The sequence below is a fragment of the Scyliorhinus torazame genome, chromosome 1 (genome assembly GCF_047496885.1).
Source record: "Scyliorhinus torazame isolate Kashiwa2021f chromosome 1, sScyTor2.1, whole genome shotgun sequence".
NCBI classification, from domain to species: Eukaryota; Metazoa; Chordata; class Chondrichthyes; order Carcharhiniformes; family Scyliorhinidae; genus Scyliorhinus; species Scyliorhinus torazame.
Window position 1 is genome coordinate 172,851,506 of NC_092707.1, and position 27,118 is coordinate 172,878,623.

Consider the following 27,118-nt stretch of genomic DNA (forward strand, 5'->3'; position numbering starts at 1 on the left):
AAACCCTAATTTTTTGCCGAAAAACATTGTCTTTAATTGTCCTGCCCTCGTGGCCCCAATGTTTGACCCCAAATGTTTCATCTACCAGAGTTAATAGAATTAAATCAATAATGAGGAACCTCCTTTATGGTGGGGGTTCGGGAAACTGGAATTATTCTCCTTGGAGTATAGACGGCTAAGGGCATAAATTGGAGCTGTATTAGGCTCTATGGCCCCTTCGGACCTTCTGCGGACTGAACATCTAATTCATCTCCCCTTTTAATGCCCCTCTTATATTCCTTAATTCCTGAACGGAATTTTCGGCGTCTTAATGCCCGGTCCCAGGGGCAACGGAGGCGGCAAAAGCAGTAAGAAGGCACAGTGAGGAGAGATGTCCAAGTTGGGGGGAAAAACGGCTGTGAAAAAAGTGGTTAATGAAAGTCCGCCGGGGAGTGGAAAGGTCAGCACGGGGACTGCAAGGAAAACGGAGGCTGGGGCACCAGGGGAGGCCGCATTGCTCACGACAGAAGAAATGATCACGGTGATGGCTGTGGAACTTGAAAAACAGTTCACAAAGCACATGGAAGCGATGAAGGAGGAGATGGAGGCGTTATTGAAAGTGCTGGTGGAGGAGGCGATTGCCCCGGTGAGGGCGGCGGTATGGAGCGCAGTGGCGGAGGTGCGAGCAAAGTGAGACACTGAAGGAAGTGGAAGAGGCATTATTGCAGCACAGTGATCAACTCGCCTCGATGGGGAAGGAGTTGCAGAGGGTGATAGAGACCAACAAGGGTCTGCGAGCCAAAATGGAGACCTGGAAAACCGATCCAGGCGGCAGAATCTGAGGATCGTGGGTTTGCCCGAAGGGGTGGAAGGCCCGAGGCCAACGGAGTATTTTGCCGCGATATTTGCAGAGCTATTGGGGGAGGAGGACGATCCCTCGCGATACAAACTGGATCGGACTCATAGGTCGTGGAGGCCTATACAAAAGGCGAGTGAGCGGCCAAGAGTAGTAACTTTGTTTCCGTAGGTACAGCATGAAGGAGAAGGTCCTGTGCTGGGCAAAGCAGAAGCGGGAGGTGCAGTGGGCTGGAGCACAGTGGAGCTGGCGAGGAGGTGGGTGGCCTTCAACCGGATGAAGAAGGCACTGTACATCAGCAAGGTGTAGTGCGGCATAGTATATCCAGCTAAGTTGAGGGTGACCTACAAATCGAAAGACTTTTATTTTGGGACAGCGGAAGCGGTGGAGGAGTTTGCGAAGGCAGAAGGACTGTGGCAGAATTGGGACTGAGAGCAGGCCTGGTACCGATGTAGCCTCTTGTAACTTTATTTTCTCACTGCGTGTTGGTATATGTACTAAATGAGTCGACGGCTGTATATTTGGACAAGGGAGGAGTTGGGACTTTAATTTGCAATGATGGTTCTTTGGGGCTTGGGTGGGTATGCTGGGGTTGTGTGCTAAAGGGGATTTCTTGGTTTTTCCTGGGACCGGGCAAGGGGAAGGAGACCCGGGAGGGGGCCTCCACGCTGACTGGTTTAAGTCGGCCAATGAACGGGAGTGAGGTGGGGGAGGGTTGCGTCCTTCGGAGCCTGGTAGAACAGGTTTTGGTGAGTCTAGCCGGGGTGAAAAGTTGGGGGAAGAAACAGAGGTTGGGTAGAGGAGTTTACAAGAGGAAACAGAGGGGAGGAATCGGTGTGTGGTGGTGGCGGGGGGCTACGGGCTACAATTCATTGGTGTCATTCACGGTACTCTTTCGGGGATTGGATGGCGTTGAATATTGGGGAGGTGGACTATATATGTCAATGGTGACCATAGGCGTTTCCTGATTCCTTTTTCTTTTTCTGTTTTTCTCCTTGGGAGGTTTTGTTTTATTCGAGGCTTATATTGTTATGCGGGCCATTGCTTGGGTGGGGGTGGGGGTGGGGGGGGGGGGGGGGTGGACACCGTTGTTAATAAGGGGATTGACATTGTATTTGTTACAGTTTACTGTTTGTTGGTGGGGTGTAAATTTTGAAGAAAATGTGAAAATGGAGAATAAAAATATATATTTTTAAAAATATTCCTTGATTCCTTTAGTATCTAAAAATCGATACATCTAAAACTTTAACGTACTTGATCACATTCCTTTGACAACCCTCTTGGGCAGAAAATGCAAATGATTCACACCCCTCTGAAGAAATTTCTCCTGTTCTAAATGGCTGAACCCTAAATCTGATCAGTCAAGATCTCGAAAAATGTTCTAATTTTCGATGTTGTTGGTCAATGGTGTGGTTGAACCCATGATCATGGCTTTTTTTACACTATGTTCCATTCAACTGGGGTAACCCTGAGAACGAAAGGAACGATTGAATAGAAATGTTCAGAATTATTAAGGATTTAGATACAGTAAAGCTGTTTCTGATGGAAGAATATTTAGCAGCCAGAGCATGCAAATTTAAAATAATTTTCAATATTTCTACGACTGGATGGCACATCATGCAGAAAACTATGATCTTGAATGTATTGCCTGAAACTTTCAAAAAGGAATAGGGTGCATCCCTGAAAATTTGTAGGTCTAGGTGAAAGCAGGAGAGTGCAATTAATTAGGTAACTCTTTCAAAGAGTTTACACAATGAGCTGAATGGCTGCCTTCTGTGTTATATGATCCTACACTTGCTCTTCAGGTGTGCTGCTGAGAAACCTAGTGATGCTTGTTGCTTGTTGTAATGCACATTTCATTTTTGGAAACAACTCCCAACCCTTACTCGATATATCTGTTTCTGATAAATTTTGACTTTTATTTCACAGATTCCTTCAGTAAAGCTTTGTACTTCTCTTCCAGAATGTCTTTGAGTTAACTTTGGGGGGGGGATTATTCTCTATAGCAATAAGTAAACTACACATGTCCTTGATCTGTGGTTAAATGGTTTATAAACCTATGCTGATTAATTTCTGATATTAGCTCCTGCAACACACATGTAAAAAAAAAAGTAAGAAACAAGCAAAAGTGTGAGTTTCCTTAAAGGCAGAGCCAGGGCAAATTATGATGGGGAATAACAAAATTACATTGGCATTGGTTTTAATCTTCCAAAATTCCCTAGAACGATCCCCATGGATTGGAAGGTAGCAAATATAACACTGCTATTCAAGTAAGAGGGAGGGAGAAAATGGGAAATTATAGGCCACTTAGTCTAACATCTGTAGTTGAGAAAATCCTGGAATCTTCATCAGGGATGTGGTAAGAGGGTAGTTGCAAAATCATATTAAGTGGCCTTGTAGACAAATCACAAAGTTAACATGTAGATACAGCAAGAAATCAGGAAGGCGAAGGTCTTTTTTGCAACCGGGTTGGAATAGAAGAGTTAAGGAAGTTTTTCTGTGATTTATAAGACTTTGGTGAGACTGCACCTGGAATGCTGAATATAGTTTTGGTCTCCATACCCAAGGAAGAACATATTGGACCATAAGATATGGGAGTAGAATTAGGCCAATTCGACTACAAGTCTGCTCCGCCGTTTGATCATGGAGGAGGAGAGTTATGATTCATTAAATTAATTGATGGAATGCAAGATTTGAGTAAAATGGGCCTATGTTCTCTGGCATTTAGAATAATGAGATGATCTCATTTAAAGTATAACATTTTTAGAAGGCTTTACAGTGGATACTATTTTTCTGGCTTGCGAGTCCAGAACTAAACATTATCATCTTAGGATAAGGGGTTAATCATTCAGATTGAGAAGTTTTTCACTGATAATATCAAGTATCTTCGAAATTCTCTACTCCTAGAGGGCTGTGGATGTTCAGTCATTGATTACGTTCATGTCTGAGATCAATAGATATTTTGGACATAAAAGGAATTTAGAGAGAGGTTGAAAAAGTTGATTTTTGAGGTCAAAGATTGGCCATAATATTGAGAGGTGGAGCAGATTTGAGAAATACAATCTACTCTTAATATTTTTCTACGATCTTAGCAAAGCAGTGGGTCCAGAATATCTGTTATTGTTAATTAAACCTGTGGTGTAAATGATATTCCAAACACTTGTATTGAGTTTTCTTTTGATGCGGAGTGAGAAGGGAAGTTGCAGTAGTCGTGTCGTAATACACCAGGACAGTAGGTATGATTTAGCAAGATTTGTTGTCTTTGTGATCTCCTTTGAATATAAGTTTGAGAGACTTGACCTCCACAAGTGAACTTGGGCTCTCTCCCATAATGTAAGCAGAACCGAGAGGCTAAGAAAAATAGATATACAATTCAAATATATAGTATATATATTTCTATATATGCTATTTCTGGCTGCTGCAACTGTGTATTAGTATGTTAACTGTACAGTATTCTGCATAATAGTTTGCTGGTGCAGAAAGTGCAAGAGAGCTGCAAAGAAGCAATTGAATTCCACGAATTAAATCAATTGGTTGTTGAGCCAATTTATAATGGTTAGTAGGGTTTAGAAGTAAGAGAGCCACAGTCATTTAAACTTGACCAGTAAATTTACAGTTTGGTCAGTGCTGTTTGTCATTGTCTTGGATCTTGACATTTTTTCTCTTATCTTGAAGTTGTCCAAAGTAAGTAAATATTAAGCAATGGGATAGAAATCGTTTGGGAGTTGAAAAGTATCCTTTGATCAAATGGCTATTACACAAATTCTACATATTCTGGAGGATCTGTACTATTCTTTCTTTGTGCCTTCCAGTATATTTGTTTTTGTTGATTTAAAACTTTAATATTGCTTTTATTTGCAATTGGTTAACTACATTAGTACACAAGTTTGTTCTATTAATCATTGTTAACATTGCATAATTATTTGCCAGCTGCTGAAGGTAAATCTCTCCTACTTGGGGGAATTGGACACTGGAATGTTATTGCCTAACCTTGCATTGCTTTGCCCCTCTGACCCAGTGTAATGAACATGGCCACGTGGGGTTGCAATTACAGTACATGGGAATGGGCAGTTGTATATAACTGAAACCTATCGGGTGGCGCAGTGATTAGTACCGCTGCCTCACTGCGCTGAGGACCTGGTTTTGATCCCGGCCCCGGGTCATTGTCCGTGTGGAGTTTGCACATTCTCCGTGTCTGTGTGGATCTCACCCCCACAACCAAAAGATGTGCAGGGTCATTGTCCATGTGGAATAAATTACCCCTTAATTTGGGGGGGGGGGGGGGGGGAGGGATTGGGTACTCTAAATTATTTCAAAGAAATTTTAAAAATAACTGGAGCCTATCAAAGGGACTGCATCCTGCATCCTCTGGATTTTTTTTCATAGTTGGATTTGGGTGCTTTATCACATGATAGGTGGAGGGTAATTTATTTGAAGAAAAATAATTATTTCACTAAAGCTGGTGATCCATCCTTGTTATCCAGGGTTTGCTGTAAAATTATTTGACATACTAAGCCAAGTTGGGTTTGTTTGCAGAAATCCATGGGATTTGTGTTATGATCAATTCATTTGCAGAGTTTATTCACTTGAAAGTGGTTGCAGTAGTTTATATTTAAGATTTAACCTTTTTTGTTTTGGGAAAACAAATTAAATCCAATTGCAATCCTATTTAAATTTAGCTAATTTTTTGCACAGATTCTACTTTCTACTGGAAAGCAACTAGAAAAATGCCCAAAACCTTGCACCATCTAAGGATGTTGGGAAAGGGTATCCTGTTGTCACGTTGGTCACTCTAATGCCTGTGAACTTGCTTTCAAGCATAGTTTAAATTTGCTTACCTGCCTCATTATGGCACTCCAGAAATAAGCAATTTGTGCCCATTCCTGTTGGAAATCATGATACGTTAACACGACAGACATTTGACTATACCTACAATTCATCTCGGTACTATAAAAGATTGATCTAAGTGTCTTGATCCCACATCTTTGGATGTGGGTTTCCAATAATACTTTGCAGTTCAGAGTGGGAATAGTGCAAATAAACAGAAGTAATTGTTGAATGTCTGTCTTTAACAGGTTTCTTTTCACCTTCCCAACCCCTGTGCATTTATTTCAGAATAAGACTGTCGCTACCCCAAACCAAGGGGTGTGGGACATGAGAGGCAAACAGTTCTATGCTGGTATTGAAATCAAAGTCTGGGCAGTTGCCTGCTTTGCACCACAGAAACAGTGCCGGGAAGAAGTTTTAAAGTAAGCAGTCTGCCCCTTTTTTATCTAAAGTTCTTTTGCTTCAGGACAGCACAGTGGCGCAGTGGTTAGCTCTGCTGCCTCATGGCGCTGAGATCCCAGGTTCAATCCCGGCTCTGGGTCACTGTCCAAGTGGAGTTTGCACATTCTCGCCGTGTTTGCGTGGGTTTTGCCCCCACAACCCAAAGATGTGCAGGCTGGGAGGATTGGCCATGCTAAATTGCCCCTCAATTGGAAAAAATTAATTGGGTAAGTTCTTTTGCTTCTGTATTTGTTGAAGAGCACTCATGTCAAAAATTGAGCAGGAAAATTTCTCGTTCCAGGTTAACTTTATTTTTAATGCAAAGTTTTCTGTATTTTTCTCATTTAAATAATTGGATTATGCAATAAAAATAGACTGCTGAGTTTTGTCCTTTTTATTGTTTACATTATTCTTGAGCTCACAAATGTTCTATCTTTGAAATTCTTGTAATACTGTGCCAAATATTTGAGGACGAAGACAATGGCATCACATTGAAACTGGTTGGTTGAAATTCAATCATTAAGAGCTGCGTATAGGTGGGAATAGAGTTTCTGGACCTTTACCATTTTAACTTGCTTTAATTAAATACAAATATGGAACACCAAATAAATGGCTTTAATTATGTTCAATGCATTTTTCTTTTCTCTCTAGAAATTTTACTGACCAGCTGCGTAAGATTTCAAAAGATGCTGGAATGCCTATTCAGGGGCAGCCATGTTTTTGTAAATATGCACAAGGTGCAGACAGTGTAGAACCCATGTTTAAACACTTGAAGATGACTTATGTTGGTCTGCAGTTAATTGTGGTCATCCTGCCTGGGAAAACTCCTGTATATGGTATGTCAAAAATGAATGTATGTTTTTGTTTATCATATATCTTTTCAAAACTTGTACTACAGGTGTACTCTGGATGCGAACGAATAAAGAATTTCACGTTTTTAGCAACTGCAATGTAAATGCTGAAACTATCCACCAATTCACATCAACATTCATCTTTCTATATCTTTGGGTTCCTCCTATATATGATACATTTTAGTCTTTATTCATTTTTGTAGTGTACTGTAATAAATGTTTTCCTAAGTTTTAGTTATGATGGGGATAGGGATTTAAATTCACATTTTGGAAATTCTAAGTACTATGAGTTTCCTATATTAGGTAATTTTGGAAAAAATGGGTTGCAAGGGGAAATCTTTCTCACAGAAGGAAAATCCATAGACTGGAGTACTTCCAAGTGTTGCATCTGTGCCTCCTCCAAGACATTTTGGTAACGTTCTGACACCAGGGTGTTGACCCAACCTTTTGTGCCAACTATTATGAATAAAAACTAGAGCAATTGAAAATTTAGATACTAACAAAGACATTTCATAACTTTAAATTCATAATTTGTGTATTTGCTTCCGGTTAAAGTTCCGGTTAAATTAATCTTTTATTAATGAACTTTGTTTTGCATGATAGACTATTTGCTTCACGGGGAGGGGGATGGGTGCTAGTTAGTGATCTCTCCAAAATACCTCTGCTTGATCATTCCGCAACCCTGATTGGAAAGTTGTCAAATTCTAACAAAATGCTTATTAAATCTACTTTCATGTTTGTAATGTTGAGATTTCTAATATGAAAATTCCTAGCAAAAATAGATTTGTTCTGCTGAACTGTTTAAAACTGCAAGATAAATCATTGTGAATATAATTTTCATAAATGTTGATGTCAGTAGAAGCAGAATTTAGGTGTTCTTTTCCTTTTTGGGAACCCATAATAAATTTGATGTTTATTATTTCCCAACTTGCATTTCTCTTCTAGCTGAAGTGAAACGTGTGGGTGACACACTATTGGGAATGGCAACACAATGTGTTCAGGTGAAGAATGTAGTCAAAACATCACCACAGACATTATCAAATCTCTGCTTAAAGATCAACGCAAAACTTGGTGGCATCAATAATGTCCTTGTACCTCATCAGCGGTGAGTAAATTCAATTTTGCATTTTCACAATTGTCAATGCTTTCTTTAGTGCAGTGATGTATGGAGGCCAACATGGCAGGTCTAGGTCAAAGCACTCCTCAGGAGGGGAATTCACTATTTTTTTCATTATATTGGTGAGCAAAGAATGGAGGACCACTGTGATGAATTCAACATCCTAGATGCTCTCATGAGCTGTTGCATGAAGTATTCTGGCAGGTTATTCATCCACCCCTAATTGCCCTTGAGAAGGTGGTGGGGTGAACTGCCTTTTTGAGCCTCTGCAGTCCATGTGGTCTAGTTATACCCTCAGTACTGTTTGGGAATTCCAGGATTTTGACCCAGCAAGATGGGGCGGTGGTGGACCAAATTGGATTTGGCCTGCGTTTTGTCAACATGCCATACCGGGGCAGCACGCAGTGGTTAGCATTGCTGCCTCACGGCGCCGAGGTCCCAGGTGCCTCTGGATCACTGTCCGTGCGGAGTTTGCGCATTCTCCCCGTGTTTGCGTGGGTTTCACCCCCACAACCCAAAAGATATGCAGGGTAGGTAGATTGGCCATGCTAAATTGCCCCTTAATTGGAAACAATGAATTGGGCACTTTAAAAAAAAAAAAAAAAAAAAAAAAAAAATTTTAAACATGCCATACCGCAGTAGTTTTCCACTTTTGAGGAGGTGCTATTGTTGGAGCCGTAAAGGAATAGCTAGGCTAAGGCATATGAATTATAAAATAAAGTGGAAACAAGACATGCATTGGTATATTACTTCTGCCAGGATCTCTTGTAGACTGAGAAATAGGAAACATTCTCCACACTAAACACATATGCCTCTCTGATATGGTTCGCATAAAACTGATATAGAACATCAGTAATAAACTCATTCGTACAGAAAATACTTCCCTTGAGAATTCAGATAACATCTATGATTTGTACATCTGTAACCTACGTACTTGAGTCAAGACTAATTAAATACAAAAGAAGTGTAAGTTAATGATCCGCGGTTGCAATTCTGATTTTCTTTGTGTCTTTTATTGGCTTCATCTGGCTACCATGCTGGGAATAAATAAACTCTCATGCTAAAATTTCCTATAGGTCATGAGCACTGCAGTAAAAGTACATTTAATGTCAACATTAAAACCTAAAGGCAAGATCGTTCAGGGCTTCTTCACTGGATGGTATTTTCAGGATGATGATCCTGCTTACTACGCTCTTGTGATGAATGTGCACCATAATTGCAACTTGAGCAAACCGAACACTGGAGATTTAATAACTCTATTTACTTAGGGTAGGGGACATATTTATAATGTGTTAACTTGAGGATTCACTTCAACCATTATTGTTCATCCTGATTAATCAGTTAAGTATTATGATATTAAACTCTAGTGTTGCTTTTTAAAAATGAGATTTTTGTTGTATGCAGGCCATCCGTGTTTCAGCAACCTGTCATCTTCTTGGGAGCTGATGTCACACACCCTCCAGCTGGAGACGGCAAGAAACCCTCCATCGCTGCTGTAAGTTGTTAAATGTTGCATTAGAAACAATTCCTGGCAAAGCTGAAATGTTGATAACCTAAAAATGTGCCTACGGTTGCAAGGGTGCCAACAAAATATTGAAGTTAACTGGGCAGTAGTTGAAACATTTGATTTCAATTTAATACCCTGAGCAGAAGAGAATCAACCAAAGCATTATCAGGTTGAAAAATGTGTTTCCATCATAAAACCTGGTTGTCAATCAGGAGCATCGTAACCATCACGGCTCATATGAGAGCATCATAGCCATCACGGCTCCTATAATAAATGGCTGCATAGGTAAGGTACTGATGGCAGTGCCCATAGAATCAACATACATGAGACAAGGGGAGTTAAGTAGTGAAAGGGGGGAAAACATTACATTTGTGACTCAAGAGAATGCAAGAGTAAAATAACATGCCATACTTTAGGCAGGTTTCAAACTCTCTTAATGGGCTGCAGTTGTTATGTTTCACATATTCAACTCCATATCTTTCTAATTCAAAGAAAGTCCCTCCCTCGACAGATGCCTCTAAAGCTGTGGTATTTGTGTAATCCAAATATTCCTACAAAAAAATCTACGGTTAAGATTTTAATCCGTTGGCGTGTGCACGCACAAATGAGATGAAATCAGGGTACTTTCTGTTGCAGAGGGGAACGAGGCAGGAATGCTCTATGTCCCTGTTCTGTGTGCGCTGGCTGCAGAACCCTTAGCTCTTAGGTGCTCTGATAAATGGAGAGGGATAGTGAGGGGGTGCTGGAGCCTAGGGTGCCCCTGTGTGCTGATGATTTGTTGATTTATTTCTCTACAACCTTGGCTCTTCAGTGGGGGATATAATGGGACTGCTTAGGAGATTTAGGACTCTTTCAGGCTATAAGTTAGATTTGGGAAAAAGTGAGTCCGGATTGGGGGATTGACATTTTGGGTGGCAACAGCCCACTTTAGGTATTCGGATGGTGGCTTGGGATTGGGCCCGGCTCTGTAAATTGAACTTTGAGTCTGGTGGGCAAGGCCATGGTGGATCTATGGAGGTGGGACAGGTCAGGTGTAGGTGGTTAAGGTGAACATTTTGCAGTGATCTTTATTATTTCAGTGCTTGCCGGTATTTTTGCCAAAATTGTTCTTTATGGGGATGGAATGGTTAGTTTTGTCACTTGTGTGGGCAGGTAAGCTGGCAAAGATTAGGAGGTTGCAACTTCAAAGACGGCAACTGTCGGGGGGGGGGGCTTGGCCCTTCCGAACTTGTCATACTACTATTGGGCAGCGAACGCGGAGAAGGTGCGGGACTGGAGCAGGGAGACAAAGGCTTTGTGGGTGAGGATGGAGATAGGCTCTTGCAAGGGGTCAGGGTTGCGGGTGCTGGCAACGGTGCCACCGATTTATGGGAGGATTTTGGAGAGGGTGAAGGCTTAACTGGGAGGAGGAGCTGGGGGTAACGCAGGAGGAGGGGTTGTGGCGTGAGGTGCTGTGGAGGGTGAATGCCTCAACCTCATGCGTGAGGCTGGGCTTAGACTGCTAAAGATAGTACACAAAGCGCCCTTGACGAAGTCGAGGATGAGTCGGCTGTTTGAGGGGTTGGAAAATATTTGTGAGCAGGCGGGGCAGCCAATATGTTCTGGTCCTGCTCGAAGTTGGACAAATTTAGGAGTTCGTTCTTCACCATTTTGTCGATCTTGCACGTGGATTTAGAGCCAGGCCCCCTTTATTTAGGGTGTCAAACTTGCCGGAGTTGCAGGTGGGAGCAGGGGCAGATGCTTTAGCCTTCACATCGTTGATCGCTCACAGCCGGGTTCTGTTGGGGGGGGAGGTCAGTTTCTCCACCCTGTTCCTTGGCGTGGTTGTGGGATTTAATGGAGTTCTTACACTTGGAAACGCTGTAATTTGTTTTAAGAGGGGTGAGTGAGTGAGGGGTTCCATAAAATATGGGGTTTGTTGGTTGGAGTGTTGTGGGGGTGGGAGGGTTCAGGATTTGGGGTTCTTTATTTTGCTTTGTGTTAAATGTCAAAATATTAACTTTTTTTAATAACAATTTAACATTTTACTTTGTTTTTTGTTAGGTGGTTGGTAGTATGGATGGACATCCCAGCCGATATTGTGCAACAGTACGTGTGCAGACATCGAGACAAGAAACATCCCAGGACCTCCAGTTCAGTCAAGAGGTGATCCAAGATTTGTCCAACATGGTGCGGGAGCTCCTAATTCAGTTTTACAAATCAACCCGCTTCAAGCCAACTCGCATTATCTACTACAGGGGTGGGGTTTCTGAAGGACAAATGAAGCAGGTTTGTGTGTGTAATTGGTGAGGTGTTTAGCAAACCGTAGAATCAGATAATAGTACATGTAGAAGCTGGTCACTTGACCCATTGAGTCTGGGCTGGTTCTGCATAGTTTTGTCCCAGTTCTTTTCCAATGTTCCTGCATTTTCTTCTCATACGTGCATTTATCTAATTCCCATTTGAATGATACTATTGAATTCATATCCACCACTCTGGATATCCCTCATGGTCTCTGGCACTTTTGCCAATCGCCTCAACTCTGCCCTCTGGTTGTTGGCGTTCAGCTATTGGAAACTGTTTCTCTTTATTCACTCTCGCTGGACTCCCCATCCTCGCTGGACTCCCCACCCTCGGACTCCCCACCCTCTTAAATGAAGTACTTTTTGAAATGTAGTCACTGTTGTAATATAGAGAACATAACAACAAGATTGCACATTGTTTTTGGATTCTGTGTATCCAATTTAAAAGGCTACTGTACTTCAAACAACTATTTCCAGCCATTTTATGGGATAGGAGTTGGGGGGAATAAATGGTTTGTTGAAAAATGAACAGCGAAAATGATATTCAACTGAAATGGAAATGTTCCTGCAACTTCACTCCTTGTGTAATTCTTTTTTTCAAACCTGAATGTAGGTGGCCTGGCCTGAGCTTATTGCCATTCGGAAAGCCTGCATTAGCCTGGAGGAGGACTACAGACCTGGCATAACATACCTCGTTGTTCAGAAACGACATCATACGCGACTCTTCTGTGCCGACAGAAGTGAAAGGGTAGGTGTTCGAGCATGCACATGCTGCTGTACAGAATTGCCCTCTGGGTAAATGCACTGCAAGTTATGAAATTAAACCATATGACACAAACATGTCCAGGTGATCTATGTCCCATTATCGCTCTTGGAATTCTGCACAGGTGAATCCTGTCAATTTTTCTTCTATCTTATTTTCATGAGTGAAGACAGCCAGTTAGGCAGGATACTATCGTCTTCCACACATTTCAATATAAACAATTGCCTTCAGGGCAGAAGGAGAGAAAACTGATTAGCAGGAAAACAAATAGCATTAATTTTGTTTTCCATAAAAAAGCTTTTACCACTTGTCATTGGTCTATTGTAGTTTTATGATATTTGTTTATGAATGGTTACTTTTCATGTAGAATATGTTTTAAATGGTTATGCGGAGACCCCAGAGGCAGGGCTTTTAAGGGAACGGCGGAAGCTACAAGCGGAGTTCGGCTTGTTAACCACAGGAAGGGCAGTAGAGCAGGTGAGAAAGGCGAGGGGGGCGATTTATGAGCATGGAGAGAAGGCCAGCAGAATGCTTGCACAGCAGCTTAGAAAGAGGGAGGCAGCCAGGGAGATAGGGAAAGAAAAGGATGGAGACTGGAACCTGGTGGGAGTCTCAGCAGGGGTGAATAAGGCGTTTAAGGAGTTTTATAGTAGGCTGTACGGGTCGGAACCCCACCTGGGCCGGAGGAGATGAGACACTCCCTAGGGAGACCTAATTTCCCAAAGGTGGACGTGGAGCTGATAGAACGGCTGGGGTCCCCAATCGGGATCAAAGGGATATCCGAGGGGCTGAAGGCCATGCAGTCGGGTCAAGCCCTGGGTCCAGATGGGTATGCAGTGGAGTTCTATCAAAAGTTCTCTGGGATATCGGGGCCGCTGTTGATGAGGACATTCAATGAGGCAAGGGAGAGAGGTGTGTTTCCCCGACGATGGCACAGGCCACGATCTCGTTGATCCTGAAGCGGGACAAGGATCTGAAGCTGTGTGGGTCCTGCAGGCCGATATCCCTATTGAATGTGGACGCCAAACCGCTGGCCAAAATTTTGTCCTCTAGGATTGAAGACTGTTTCCGGACTTAATTGGGGAGGACCAGGCGGGGTTTGTTAAGGGAAGGCAATTGGTGGCCAATGTAAGAAGGTTGCTAAATGTGATCAAGATGGCCCCAGAAGGGAGGGAGGTGGAGGTAGTGGTCGCAATGGGCGCAGAGATGGCTTTTGATCGAGAAGAATGAGAATATCTTGGGAGGTACTGGGATGTTTCGGATTTGGCGGGGCTTTATTGACTGGGTCAGGTTGCTGTATCAGGCTCCTGTGGCAAGCGTACGGACGAATAGGACAACATCGGACTATTTTAGGCTGCATCGGGGGATGAGACAGGGATGCCCCTTCTCCCCGCTGTTGTTCGCATTAGCTATAGAGTCTTTGGCAATTGCACTAAGAGCTTCAAGGGGCTGGTCCGGGGAGGAGTGGAACACAGAGTCTCACTTTACGCTGACGACTTGCTCCTGTATGTATCTGACCCAGCAGAGGGGATGGAAAAAATCATGAGGATTCTGGCAGAATTTGGCCGGTTTTCGGGGTACAAACTAAATATGGGGAAAAGTGAGATGTTTGCGATCCAGGCAAGGGGACAGGAGAGGCGATTGGGAAACTGCCGTTTAGAGGTAGGGGGAAGCTTTAGGTATCTAGGCATCCAAGTGGCGCGGGAATAGGAACGGTTGCACAAACTTAATCTGGCCCGACTAGTAGACCAAATAAAGGACGATTTCTGAAGGTGGGACGTGCTCCCGTTGTCATTAGCTGGTAGGGTGCAGACTGTGAAGATGACGGTCCTCCTGAGATTCCTGTCTGTGTTCCAGTGTCTCCCCATCTTTATTCCGCTGTCCTTTTTTAAACGGGTTAATGAAGTGATCACTGGCTTTGTATGGGCGGGCAAGACCCCACGAGTAAAATAGGGGATGCTTGAGCGCAGCCGGGGAGAGGGCGGGCTGGCGCTGCCAAACTTCAGTAACCACTATTGGACGGTGAATATAGCCATAATTAGGAAATGGGTGGTGGGGGGGTGGTCGGCACGGGAGCGTATGAAGGCGGCTTAATGCGAGGGCACCAGCTTGGGGGAGTTGATAACTATGCCTCTGCTGTTCACGCCGGCATGGTACTGGTGGTGGCGGCCCTGAGAGTCTGGGGGCAATGGAGGAAGCATGTGGGAGCGGAAGGAGCATCGGTCTTGTCTCCAATCACCGGTTTGCCCTGGGAAGGATGGGCGGGGGGTTTCGGAGATGGCAGAGGGCAGGAGTTGAGAGGATGGGGGATATGTTTATAGAGGGGAGCTTTCCTAGCTTGAGGGAGCTGGAGGAGAAATTTGGATTGGCGAGGGGAAACAAATTCAGGTACGTGCAGATGCAGGACTTCCTGTGTAGGCAGGTCTCAGAACAAAGAAAAGTACAGCTCCAAGCCTGTGCCAACCATGCTGCCCGTCTAAACTAAAATCTTCTACACTTCCTGGGTCCGTATCCCTCTATTCCCATCCTATTCATGTATTTATCAAGATGCCCCTTAAATGTCACTATCAGACTTCCGGGTGCGGCGATGACCAGCTGAGTCGCACGTTTCGGCAGCTCCCTGTGAAACGGACTTTTAGGCTCTTGATAGGAGCCCCAACGGCAATTTTGACGGCTAAAAACACTGTGCGGTAAACCAGAAGGGAATCCCCCCTGGATACGGATGGAAAAAGGAGGAGAGAGTGGCCAGATTGCAGTGGATCCTTTAGAACAGCGGCAAGGAAGGCAAGCAAAAACCAAGATGGCGTCGGAAGGTGGCAGTTTAACATGGGGCCCTGAACAACAAGAGTTCTTGAAATGCTGTGTGGAAGAGATCAAAAAGGAAATGAAGAAAGAGCTGTTGGCCCCGATACTACAGGCGGGAGGAACAAAAGACCCAGGAGCGGGAGCTTCGGGTCGTGAAGGCAAAGGCAGCCGAGAATGAGGACGATATACAGGGCCTGGTGGTGAAGACGGAGACGCAGGAGGCACATCAGAAACGATGTGTGGAAAGGTTGGAGGCACCGGAAAACAACGCAAGGAGGAACAACCTGAGGATTCTTGGTCTTCCTGAAGGTGTGGAGGGAGCGGACGTCGGGGCATATGTGAGCACGATGCTGCACTCGTTAATGGGAGCGGAGGCCCCGGCGGGTCCGTTGGAGGTGGAGGGAGCATACCGAGTGATGGCGCGAGGACCGAGAGCAGGAGAAATTCCCAGAGCCATAGTGGTGAGATTCCTCCGTTTTAAGGATAGAGAAATGGTCCTTAGATGGGCGAAGAAAACTCGGAGCAGTAAATGGGAGAACGCGGTGATTCGCGTTTATCAAGACTGGAGTGCGGAGGTGGCGAGAAGGAGGGCGAGCTTTAATCGGGCCAAGGCGGTGCTTCATAAAAAGAAGATAAAATTTGGAATGCTGCAACCAGCAAGACTGTGGGTCACATATCGAGGGAGGCACCACTACTTTGAGACGGCGGATGAAGCGTGGACTTTTATTGTGGAAGAAAAACTGGAATGAGCGGGTTATTAAAAAGAACGTTCGAACAAAGTGGTGGGGCGAATGTGGGGGGCAAAGAGGGGTTTTATGTACTAATCCTGCGATGTGGTAACTTTTCTCTCTCCCACAGGTGGTGATGGGGGAGGAGGGGAGGTGGAGGAGATGGGGCGTTGGCCATTGGGGGCGGGGCCAAGGGAGAAGCGCGGGCTTGGTTCCCGCGCTATGATAATCATGGCGGGAATAGAGAAGCAGGAAGGAGGGGGCGTCGCACGGTGCGAGCCGAGGTCACGGGGGGAAGCCGAGGTCAGCCAGAGTTTGCTGACTTCTGGGAGCAACATGGGGGGAGTAATTACGCTAGCGGGGGGGGGGAATTACTGGGTTGCTGCTGCTGGGGAGAGGGGGGAGCTGGTATGGGAGAGGATGGGCGGGGGGGCACCGCCTGGGGGAGATACAGCTGCGTGGGAACCGGGTGAGGAGCTGGAAAAAGGTGATGGCTAATCGACAAGGGGGGGGGTAGGAAGCCCCCCAACTCGGCTGATCACGTGGAACGTGAGAGGGCTGAACGGGCCGATAAAGAGGGCACGGGTACTCGCACACCTTAAGAAACTTAAGGCAGATGTGGTTATGTTACAGGAAACGCACCTGAAACTGATAGACCAGGTTAGGCTACGCAAAGGATGGGTGGGGCAGGTGTTCCATTCGGGGCTAGATGCGAAAAACAGGGGGGTGGCTATATTAGTGGGGAAGCGGGTAATGTTCGAGGCAAAGACTATAGTGGCGGATAACGGGGGCAAATACGTGATGGTGAGTGGCAAACTACAGGGGGAGACGGTGGTTTTGGTAAACGTATATGCCCCGAACTGGGATGATGCCAATTTTATGAGGCGGATGCTAGGACGCATTCCGGACCTAGAGATGGGAAAGCTGATAATGGGGGGAGATTTTAATACGGTGTTGGAACCAGGGCTGGATAGGTCGAAGTCCAGGACTGGAAGGAGGCCGGCAGCAGCCAAGGTACTTAAAAATTTTATGGAGCAGATGGGAGGTGTAGACCCGTGGAGATTTAGCAGACCTAGGAGTAAGGAGTTCTCGTTTTTCTCCTATGTCCATAAAGTCTACTCGCGAATAGACTTTTTTGTGCTGGGTAGGGCATTGATCCCGAAGGTGAGGGGAACGGAGTATACGGCTATAGCCATTTCGGATCACGCTCCACACTGGGTGGACTTGGAGATAGGGGAGGAAACAGGAGGGCGCCCACCCTGGAGAATGGACATGGGACTAATGGCAGATGAGGGGGTGTGTCTAAGGGTGAGGGGGTGCAGTGAAAAGTACTTGGAACTCAATGATAATGAGGAGGTCCAGGTGGGAGTGGTCTGGGAGGCGTTGAAGGCGGTGGTTAGAGGGGAGCTGATATCAATAAGGGCACATAAAGGGAAGCAGGAGAGTAAGGAACGGGAGCGGTTGCTGCAAGAACTTTTGAGGGTGGACAGACAATATGCGGAAGCACCGGAGGAGGGACTGTACAGGGAAAGGCAAAGGCTACATGTAGAATTTGACTTGCTGACTACAGGCACTGCAGAGGCACAATGGAGGAAGGCACAGGGTGTACAGTACGAATATGGGGAGAAGGCGAGCAGGTTGCTGGCACACCAATTGAGGAAAAGGGGAGCAGCGAGGGAAATAGGGGGAGTGAGGGATGAGGAAGGAGAGATGGAGCGGAGAGAGTGAATGGAGTGTTCAAGACATTTTATAAAAAATTATATGAAGCTCAACCCCCGGATGGGAGGGAGAGAATGATGGGCTTCTTGGATCGGCTGGAATTTCCCAAGGTGGAAGAGCAGGAAAGGGTGGGACTGGGAGCACAGATCGAGGTAGAAGAAGTGGTGAAAGGAATTAGGAGCATGCAGGCGGGAAAGGCCCCGGGACCGGATGGATTCCCAGTCGAATTCTATAGAAAATATGTGGACTTGCTCGCCCCGGTACTGACGAGAACCTTTAATGAGGCAAAGGAAAGGGGACAACTGCCCCCGACTCTGTCTGAAGCAACGATATCGCTTCTCTTAAAGAAGGAAAAGGACCCGCTACAATGCGGGTCCTATAGACCTATTTCCCTCCTAAATGTAGATGCCAAGGTCCTGGCCAAGGTAATGGCAATGAGAATAGAGGAATGTGTCCCGGGGGTGGTCCACGAGGACCAAACTGGGTTTGTGAAGGGGAGACAGCTGAACACGAATATACGGAGGTTGTTAGGGATAATGATGATGGCCCCACCAGAGGGAGAAACGGAGATAGTAGTGGCGTTGGATGCCGAGAAAGCATTTGATAGAGTGGAGTGGGATTATTTGTGGGAGGTGTTGAGGAGATTTGGTTTTGGAGAGGGGTATGTTAGATGGGTGCAGCTGTTGTATAGGGCCCCAGTGGCGAGCGTGGTCACGAATGGACGGGGATCTGCATATTTTCGGCTCCATAGAGGGACAAGGCAGGATGCCCTCTGTCCCCATTATTGTTTGCACTGGCGATTGAGCCCCTGGCGATAGCGTTGAGGGGTTCCAAGAAGTGGAGGGGAGTACTTAGGGGAGGAGAAGAGCACCGGGTATCTTTGTATGCGGACGATTTGCTACTATACGTGGCGGACCCGGCGGAGGGGATGCCAGAAATAATGCGGATACTTGGGGAGTTTGGGGATTTTTCAGGGTATAAATTGAACATGGGGAAAAGTGAGTTGTTTGTGGTGCATCCAGGGGAGCAGAGTAGAGAAATAGAGGACCTACCGTTGAGGAATGTAACAAGGGACTTTCGTTACCTGGGGATCCAGATAGCTAAGAATTGGGGCACATTGCATAGGTTAAATTTAACGCGGTTGGTGGAACAGATGGAGGAGGATTTCAAGAGATGGGATATGGTATCCCTGTCAATGGCAGGGAGGGTGCAGGCGGTTAAGATGGTGGTCCTCCCGAGATTCCTCTTTGTGTTTCAGTGCCTCCCGGTGGTGATCACGAAGGCTTTTTTTAAAAGGATTGAAAAGAGCATCATGGGTTTTGTGTGGGCCGGGAAGACCCCGAGAGTGAGGAAGGGATTCTTACAGCGTAGCAGGGATAGGGGGGGGCTGGCACTACCGAGCCTAAGTGAGTATTATTGGGCCGCTAATATTTCAATGGTGAGTAAGTGGATGGGAGAGGAGGAGGGAGCGGCGTGGAAGAGATTAGAGAGGGCGTCCTGTAGGGGGACTAGCCTACAGGCTATGGTGACAGCCCCATTGCCGTTCTCACCGAGGAACTACACCACAAGCCCGGTGGTGGTGGCTACACTGAAGATTTGGGGACAGTGGAGACGGCATAGGGGAAAGACTGGAGCCTTGGTATGGGTCCCCGATAAGAAACAACCATAGGTTTGTCCCGGGGGGAATGGATGGGGGATATGGAATGTGGCAAAGAGCAGGAATAGCGCAACTGAAAGATCTGTTTGTGGATGGGAAGTTCGCGAGTCTGGGAGCGCTGACCGAGAAATATGGGTTGTTCCAAGGGAATGCATTCAGGTATATGCAACTGAGGGCTTTTGCGAGGCAACAGGTGAGGGAATTCCCGCAGCTCCCGACACAAGAGGTGCAGGACAGAGTGATCTCAAAGACATGGGTGGGGGATGGTAAGGTGTCAGATATATATAGGGAAATGAGGGACGAAGGGGAGATATTGGTAGATGAACTAAAAGGGAAATGGGAAGAAGAGCTGGGGGAGGAGATCGAGGAGGGGCTGTGGGCAGATGCCCTAAGCAGGGTAAACTCGTCGTCCTTGTGTGCCAGGCTAAGCCTGATTCAGTTTAAGGTATTACACAGGGCACATATGACTGGAGCACGGCTCAGTAAATTTTTTGGGGTGGAGGATAGGTGTGCGAGGTGCTCGAGAAGCCCAGCGAATCATACCCATATGTTTTGGTCATGCCCGGCACTACAGGGGTTTTGGATGGGGGTGACAAAGGTGCTTTCAAAAGTAGTAGGAGTCCGGGTCGAACCAAGCTGGGGGTTGGCTATATTTGGGGTTGCACAAGAGCCGGGAGTGCAGGAGGCGAGAGAGGCCGATGTTTTGGCCTTTGCGTCCCTAGTAGCCCGGCGCAGGATATTGCTAATGTGGAAAGAAGCCAAGCCCCCGGGGGTGGAGACCTGGATAAATGACATGGCGGGGTTTATAAAGCTAGAGCGGATTAAGTTCGTCCTAAGGGGGTCGGCTCAAGGGTTCACCAGGCGGTGGCAACCGTTCGTCGAATACCTCGCAGAAAGATAGACGGAATGGGAAAAAGAAGGCAGCAGCAGCAGCCCAGGATCGGGGGTGGGGAGGGGGGGGGGCGGGGGGGGGAGGAGGAACCAGAAGGACTCTCAGGGTTGTTAATATATACTGTATAGTATGTATAGGTCGTTGCTACAGATAATTATATATTGGACTGTTAAATTATATTTTTGGAGAGTGTTACTTGTGACAAGGCAGTTGCCAATTAGGGCTAGTTTTCATTTTTGTTATTTATTATTTATTCATTTTTTGTTTATAAAATAGGTCATTGTTATTTGTGTTGTTATAATATTGTGTAAAGGATGCACAATTTACTGTGTTGGTTGACCAAAAATTTTCAATAAAATATTTAATTAAAAAAAAAAAAAATGTCACTATCATCCGTGCTTCCACCATCTCCTCCGGCAGCGCGTTCCAGGCACACACTACCCTCTGTTTTTAAAAAAACTTGCCTCGTTCATCTCCTCTAAACCTTGCCCCTCGCACCTTAAACCTATGCCCCCGAGTAATTGACCCCTCTACCCTGGGAAAAAGCCTCTGACTATCCACTCTGTCTATGCCCCTCATAATTTTGTAGACCTCTCTTAGATCGCCCCTCAACCTCAGTCGTTCCAGTGAGAACAAACCGAGTTTATTCAACCACTCCTCAAAGCTAATGCCCTCCATACCAGGCGACATTCTGGTAAATCTCTTCTGCATCCTCTCTAAAGCCTCCACATCCTTCTGACAGTGTGGAGACCAGAATTGAACACTATACTCCAAGTGTGGCCTAAACTAAGGTTCTATACAGCTGCAACGTGACTTGCCAGTTCTTATGCTCAATGCCCCGGCCAATGAAGGCAAGCATGCCGTATGCTTTCTTGACTACCTTCTCCACCTGTGTTGCCCCTTTCAGTGACCTGTGGACCTGTACACCTAGATCTCTGACTTTCAATACTCTTGAGGGTTCTACCATTCACTGTGTATTCCCTACCTGCATTAGACTTTCCAAAATGCATTACCTCACATTTGTCCGGATTAAACTCCATCTACCATCTCTCCGCCCAAGTCTCCAAACAATCTAAATCCTGCTGTATCCTCTGACAGTCCTCATCGCTATCTGCAATTCCACCAACCTTTGTGTCGTCTGCAAACTTACTAATCAGACCAGTTGCATTTTCCTCCAAATCACTTATATATACTACGAACAGCAAAGGTCCCAGCACTGATCCCTGCGGAACGCCACTAGTCACGGCCCTCCAATTAGAAAAGCACCCATCCATTGCTCCTCTCTGCCTTCTATGACCTAGCCAGTTCTGTATCCATCTTGCCAGCTCATTCCTGATCCCGTGTGACTTCACCTTTTGTACCAGTCTACCATGATGGACCTTGTCAAAGGCCTTACTGAAGTCCATACAGACAACATCCACTGCCCTACCTGCATCAATCATCTTAGTGACCTCCTCGAAAAACTCTATCAAGTTAGTGAGACACGACCTCCCCTTCACAAAACCATGCTGCCTCTCGCTAATACGTCCATTTGCTTCCAAATGGGAGTAGATCCTGTCTCGAAGAATTCTCTTCAGTAATTTTCCTACCACTGACGTAAGGCCCACCGGCCTGTAGTTCCCTGGATTATCCTTGCTACCCTTTGTAAACAAAGGAACAACATTGGATAATCTCCAGACAGTGAGGATCCAAAGATTTCTGCCAAGGCTTCAGCAATTTCCTCTCTTGCCTCCTTCAGTATTCTGGGGTAGATCCCATCAGGCCCTGGGGACTTATCTACCTTAATATTTTTCAAGACGTCCAACACCTTGTCTTTTTGGATCTCAATGTGACCCAGGCTATCTACACACCCTTCTCCAGGCTCAACATCCACCAATTCCTTCTCTTTGGCGAATACTGATGCAAAGTATTCATTTAGTACCTCACCCATTTCCTCTGGCTCCACACACAGATTCCCTTGCCTATCTTTCAGTGGGCCAACCCTTTCCCTGGCTACCTTCTTGCTTTTTATGTACATCTCAACCTTCCCGCTCCTACCGAAGGGGGATACAGGACAGCGTAGTTTCCAGAGTGTGGGTGGGAAAAGGGGAGGTCTCTGACATCTATAAGGAACTCATGGGGTCAGAGGATACGCAGACTGAGGAGCTGAAGCGCAAGTGGGAAGAGGAGTTCGGAGGAGAGATAGAGGATGGTCTCTGGGTGGCTGCATTAAGTAGAGTCAACGCGTCCACAACATGCGCCAGGCTCAGCCTGATACAGTTTAAGGTCGTTCACTGGGCTCATATGACAGTGGCCCGGATGAGCAGGTTCTTTGGGGTAGAAGATAGGTGTGCGGGTGGGCCAGCGAACCATGTCCACATGTTTTGAACATGCCCAAAGCTCAGGAGATTCTGGCAGGGGTTTGCAGATGTCATGTCCACGGTATTAAAAACAAGGGTGGCACCGAGTCCAGAGGTGGCGATTTTAGGGGTGTCGGAAGATCTGGGTATCCAGGAGGAGAATGAGGCAGACATTCTGGCCTTTGCTTCCCTGGTAGCCCAGAGACTGATATTATTAGCTTGGAGGGACTCAAAGCCCCCAAAGTCAGAGACCTGACTATCTGACATGGCCAGCTTTCTCTGTTTGGAGAAAATCAAGTTTGCCGTGAGAGGGTCACTGTTAGGGTTCGCCCGGAGGTGGCAACCGTTCGTCGACTTCTTTGCGGAAAATTAATCGTCAGCAGATGTAGGGGAATGGGATAGTTCAGCTTAGAGTAGAGGGTTAATAAAGGTGGGACCTGTAAGGGAGGAAGCAGGCTTTTTGCACTATGTTTATAGACTCCTGTACATTGTTTATTTTGTTGTTGTAAAACCAAAAATACCTCGATAAAATGTTTATTTGTAAAAAAAAGAATACGTTTTAAAAGGTGACACAAAATCACATTTTACTGGCAGTCCAGTGCTATTAAGATGCTGATGCATTGTTTTGCCTGGTCATTGTCACCATTAGCCACCCAGTTACAATCTCCCACCCCCACAACCCCCTTGTAGGCAGCAATAACCATGTAAGCTGCTTCATTAAGTAGTGGTACTGTAGTTTATGCAAGTGAAAAGATTACATAGAACCGTAGAATCCCAGGGTAGCATGGTGCCGCAATGGTTAGCACTGCTGTCTCAGGTCGCCAATGTCCCAGGTTCGATCCCAGCTCTGGGTCAGTGTCCGTGTAGAGTTTGCACATTCTCCCCGTGTTTGTGTGGGTTTCACCCTCACAACCCAAAGATGTGCAGTGTAGGTGGATTGGCCACGCTAAATTGCCCCTTAATTGGAAAAAATGAATTGGGTACTCTTTTTTTATTTAAAAAAAAAAAAAATGTTTAACCCATAGAATCCCTGTAGTGCAGAAGGGGTCCATGCCGCCCATCAAGTCCACACCAACCCTCTGAATGAGCACTCTACCCCACTCCCTGCCCTTTCACCGTAACCCCACCCAACCTGCACGTGCCGAGATACTTAATTTGTATCATGGCCAATCCATCTGCACATGTTGGGCAAATAAATATAAGCTCCTGCAAATACAGCAAAACTCTTCCAAAAATTATGGGGAGGACAAAAGAATGATTTTTGAATGCTATGGACATGACTGTAGCTTATTAAATATAATATGACTACAATCAAACAGTAGAACTTGTCTCTGCTCTGGTACTAAAACATACAAGTTGGTCCTCTGGATTTACAATTGCTTACCTACCTCATATCAAGAAAACCAAGCAAAACTGGCTGCAAATCTGGAATGCTCTGCCTAAAAAGCTGGTACAAGTTGACTCAATAAATCATTTTAAAAGAGGGATGGAAAGGTATTTGAGAATTCGGGGGTTGTATGGTTACACAAAAGGCTGGGATGTTGGACTTGGCCTGACTGCTCTTTCATAGAACCACCACAGCCACAACAGGCAGAAAGGTTGCCTTCTGTACTGTAAGTTTTCATGATTCTACAAACCCCCCCCCCACACCCAAATTATGCTCACTGTATCCACCACTGCATCCCTGGACTGTCCGGGGATCAGTCATTGCTCCATTTTATGTTTCCCCGCAGAATATCTCCACTCTTCTAAATAAGGACCTTACCACCCTTGATCTCTTTGTGGATCCATTATATTGACATTTTGGCTTTGAACAGCACGAGACATAGAATCGTAGAATTTACAGTGCGGAAGAAGGCCATTCGGCCCATCGATTCTGCACCGACCCTTGGAAAGAGCACTCTACTTAAGCCCAGGCTTTCACCCTATCCCAGTAACCCGACCTGACTTTTTCAACACTGACAGACAATTTAGCTTGTCCAATCCACCTAACCTGCACATCTTTCGACTGTGGGAGGAAACCGGAGCACCCGGAGGAAACCCACGCAGACACTGGGTGAAAGTGCAAACTCCACAGAGACAGTCACCCGAAGCTGGAATTGAACCTGGGACCTTGGAGCTGTAAGGCAGCAGTGCTAACCATTATGCCACCGTGCTGGCCCATGGATGTTTACATCTCCTTACTGGAACATCTTTATCTGGTTATATTTTCCAGCAATTGCTGTGATGGTGGTGTGACCCTTAACACCAACTCACAGCTTGGCCTCTTTTCTTCCAACATTCTCTTGGCCTTTATTATTGGTTCTTTTGGTGATTTGTGTGTGTACCTGACACCAAATTTTTCTCATCAACAGTTCCAAATTTCTGCAGTTTGTCTTACTTGGATTCAAAGTGGAGGATTCTGGCCTCTTCTTTTCCACCATCCTTGCACCTCTGGCCAAACGTTTGGTCACGCCTGCTCTTATCTCTTCCTCTTGATTTAGAATTCATTTTCTCCAACACCTTTAATGAAGTGTCTTGAGAGGTTTATTTTTATGTTAAAGGTGTTATATGAATGTTTTCCTGTTGGAAATGTTTTCTCTGGAAAACAACCAGTTGCAAATAAGTAGTTTAACAATTCTTACCCTGCACTTCAAATGAGGGAAGACATTTTAGTGCGCTTGAATTGCTTCTACTCATCTCTATCATGAGATTAAGCAGATTGAAATCTTTCTACCATGATGGGCTTGCTTGTTCAATTGTACTTGTTTTTTGTTTGGGTATTTTTGAATATTAAAAATAAGTTTCTTTGCAAAGGAGGTTTTATCAGTAGATCTTGGCAATTTTGATGTAAATCTTTCCTGTGAAAATCAATGATTTTTTTTCTAGTCTCATACTCACTTGAATCAGAAGATTGTGGGTTCGGATTCCAATTGAGAGACTTCAGCCATAATCTAGACGGCCGAGGGTGCTACACTGTGAAGTGCTGGCTTTGGGATGCGATGTGAAACTGGCGTCTCCATCCTATGGACATAAAATATATCATGGCACTCTTGATGTGCCAAATCAATATTTATCCCTCCAACAACATCGCTGAAACAGATTATCTGGACCCTGTTGCATATAGATTAGACCTGCACAGTGATGCATGGTGTCATTGACGATACCATCGAGCAGCACGTGCGCAGCATCTGAGTCAGATGCTCAGTTCGGGTTCTGCCAGGGCTACTCGGCTCCTGATCTCATTGCAATGTTTTATGGTCCTTGGCCAGATCCCCAAGTTGTTGGTAGGATGCAGTTAGGGACCAATAATATTTTGTTTATGGCAGGGTTCATTAAATTGGAGAGGGTGAAATTCGCCTTGAGAGGGTCGGTACAAGGGTTCTTTAGGCGGTGGCAACCGTTCTTAAGACTTTCTGGCAGAACGATAGACATTGGTCAATGGCAGCAGCAGTGGGGGGGGGGGGGGGGGGGTTGACTTTATTTTTGTTTATGTTATTTACACTGGAGGGTCTGAGGGGGTGTATACACCTGTTGTCTTAAGTTGGGGTGTTAATGTTAATTTATTATTTATGTACGGGGGGGGAGGGGTTTGGGGGGTTGCTTTTTTAGATTGTGTTTTGTACTTAACCCTGTTGGGTTCTTTTTTCTTTCTCATTTTGTTATTGATATTTTATGAAAACCTTTAATAAAAATTATTTTTTAAAAAAAATAATATTTTGTTTAAAATATCAAAGTTTGAGATTTAAGACATTTGCTCAGTGAAGAAAGTCACAAGATTCCACCGATTTTAAAAATAGCACAAATAACACTTTACTAGGTCAGAAAGATAAAACAATTAAATATCTAATAGTCTAAAGCCAGGGTTACAATGAGGTGCACATGAATTAACAGGCAGACTGTGGTTGAACACTTCACGCTGCACAATAAATGTCGATGCAACCTAAACCGATTTCTCGGATTTCTTTAACAACCCACCCAAACATCAGTAATGCTGTGGTCAGCCAAGCTTCAACAACAGCCCACCTTGCAGGGATTCAATCTCACCTCCTGAGATTCCATCCCCTGGATTTTGAGTCTGCACTCTTAACGCCAACTGACAAACACAATTTCAGCTCTTCGGCCATGCCAAGCCGAACACTACCACCTAGAGGAGGACCTTTGTCCCAATACCCCACAACCACAGCACCGTCTGCAGCGTTCTTGGATTTTCAGGGCTTCTATTGAACCCTCTTCAAATACCAGACTCTGATACTTCTGTCTTTGCCTCACCCAACAGCCTGGGATATATTTTACCTGGCCCTGGGTGTGTCTACTTTTAATTCTTCCCAAAGCAGTTCACCATCTACAAGGGACAAGTCAGGAGTGTGACAGAA

General features: G+C 45.4%; 1 protein-coding gene across 2 annotated transcripts in view; it reads left to right on the plus strand.

The window, feature by feature from the left end:
• ago4 (argonaute RISC component 4) overlaps window positions 1-27,118 on the plus strand; it is a 146,956-nt gene that overhangs the window by 105,769 nt on the left and 14,069 nt on the right. For both annotated transcript variants that reach the window (XM_072501152.1, XM_072501153.1), the window contains exons 11-16: window positions 5,951-6,084; window positions 6,755-6,939; window positions 7,900-8,059; window positions 9,476-9,566; window positions 11,622-11,846; window positions 12,474-12,608. In XM_072501152.1, the coding sequence (XP_072357253.1) occupies window positions 5,951-6,084; window positions 6,755-6,939; window positions 7,900-8,059; window positions 9,476-9,566; window positions 11,622-11,846; window positions 12,474-12,608 (930 nt within the window). The remainder of the gene's footprint in view (window positions 1-5,950; window positions 6,085-6,754; window positions 6,940-7,899; window positions 8,060-9,475; window positions 9,567-11,621; window positions 11,847-12,473; window positions 12,609-27,118) is intronic.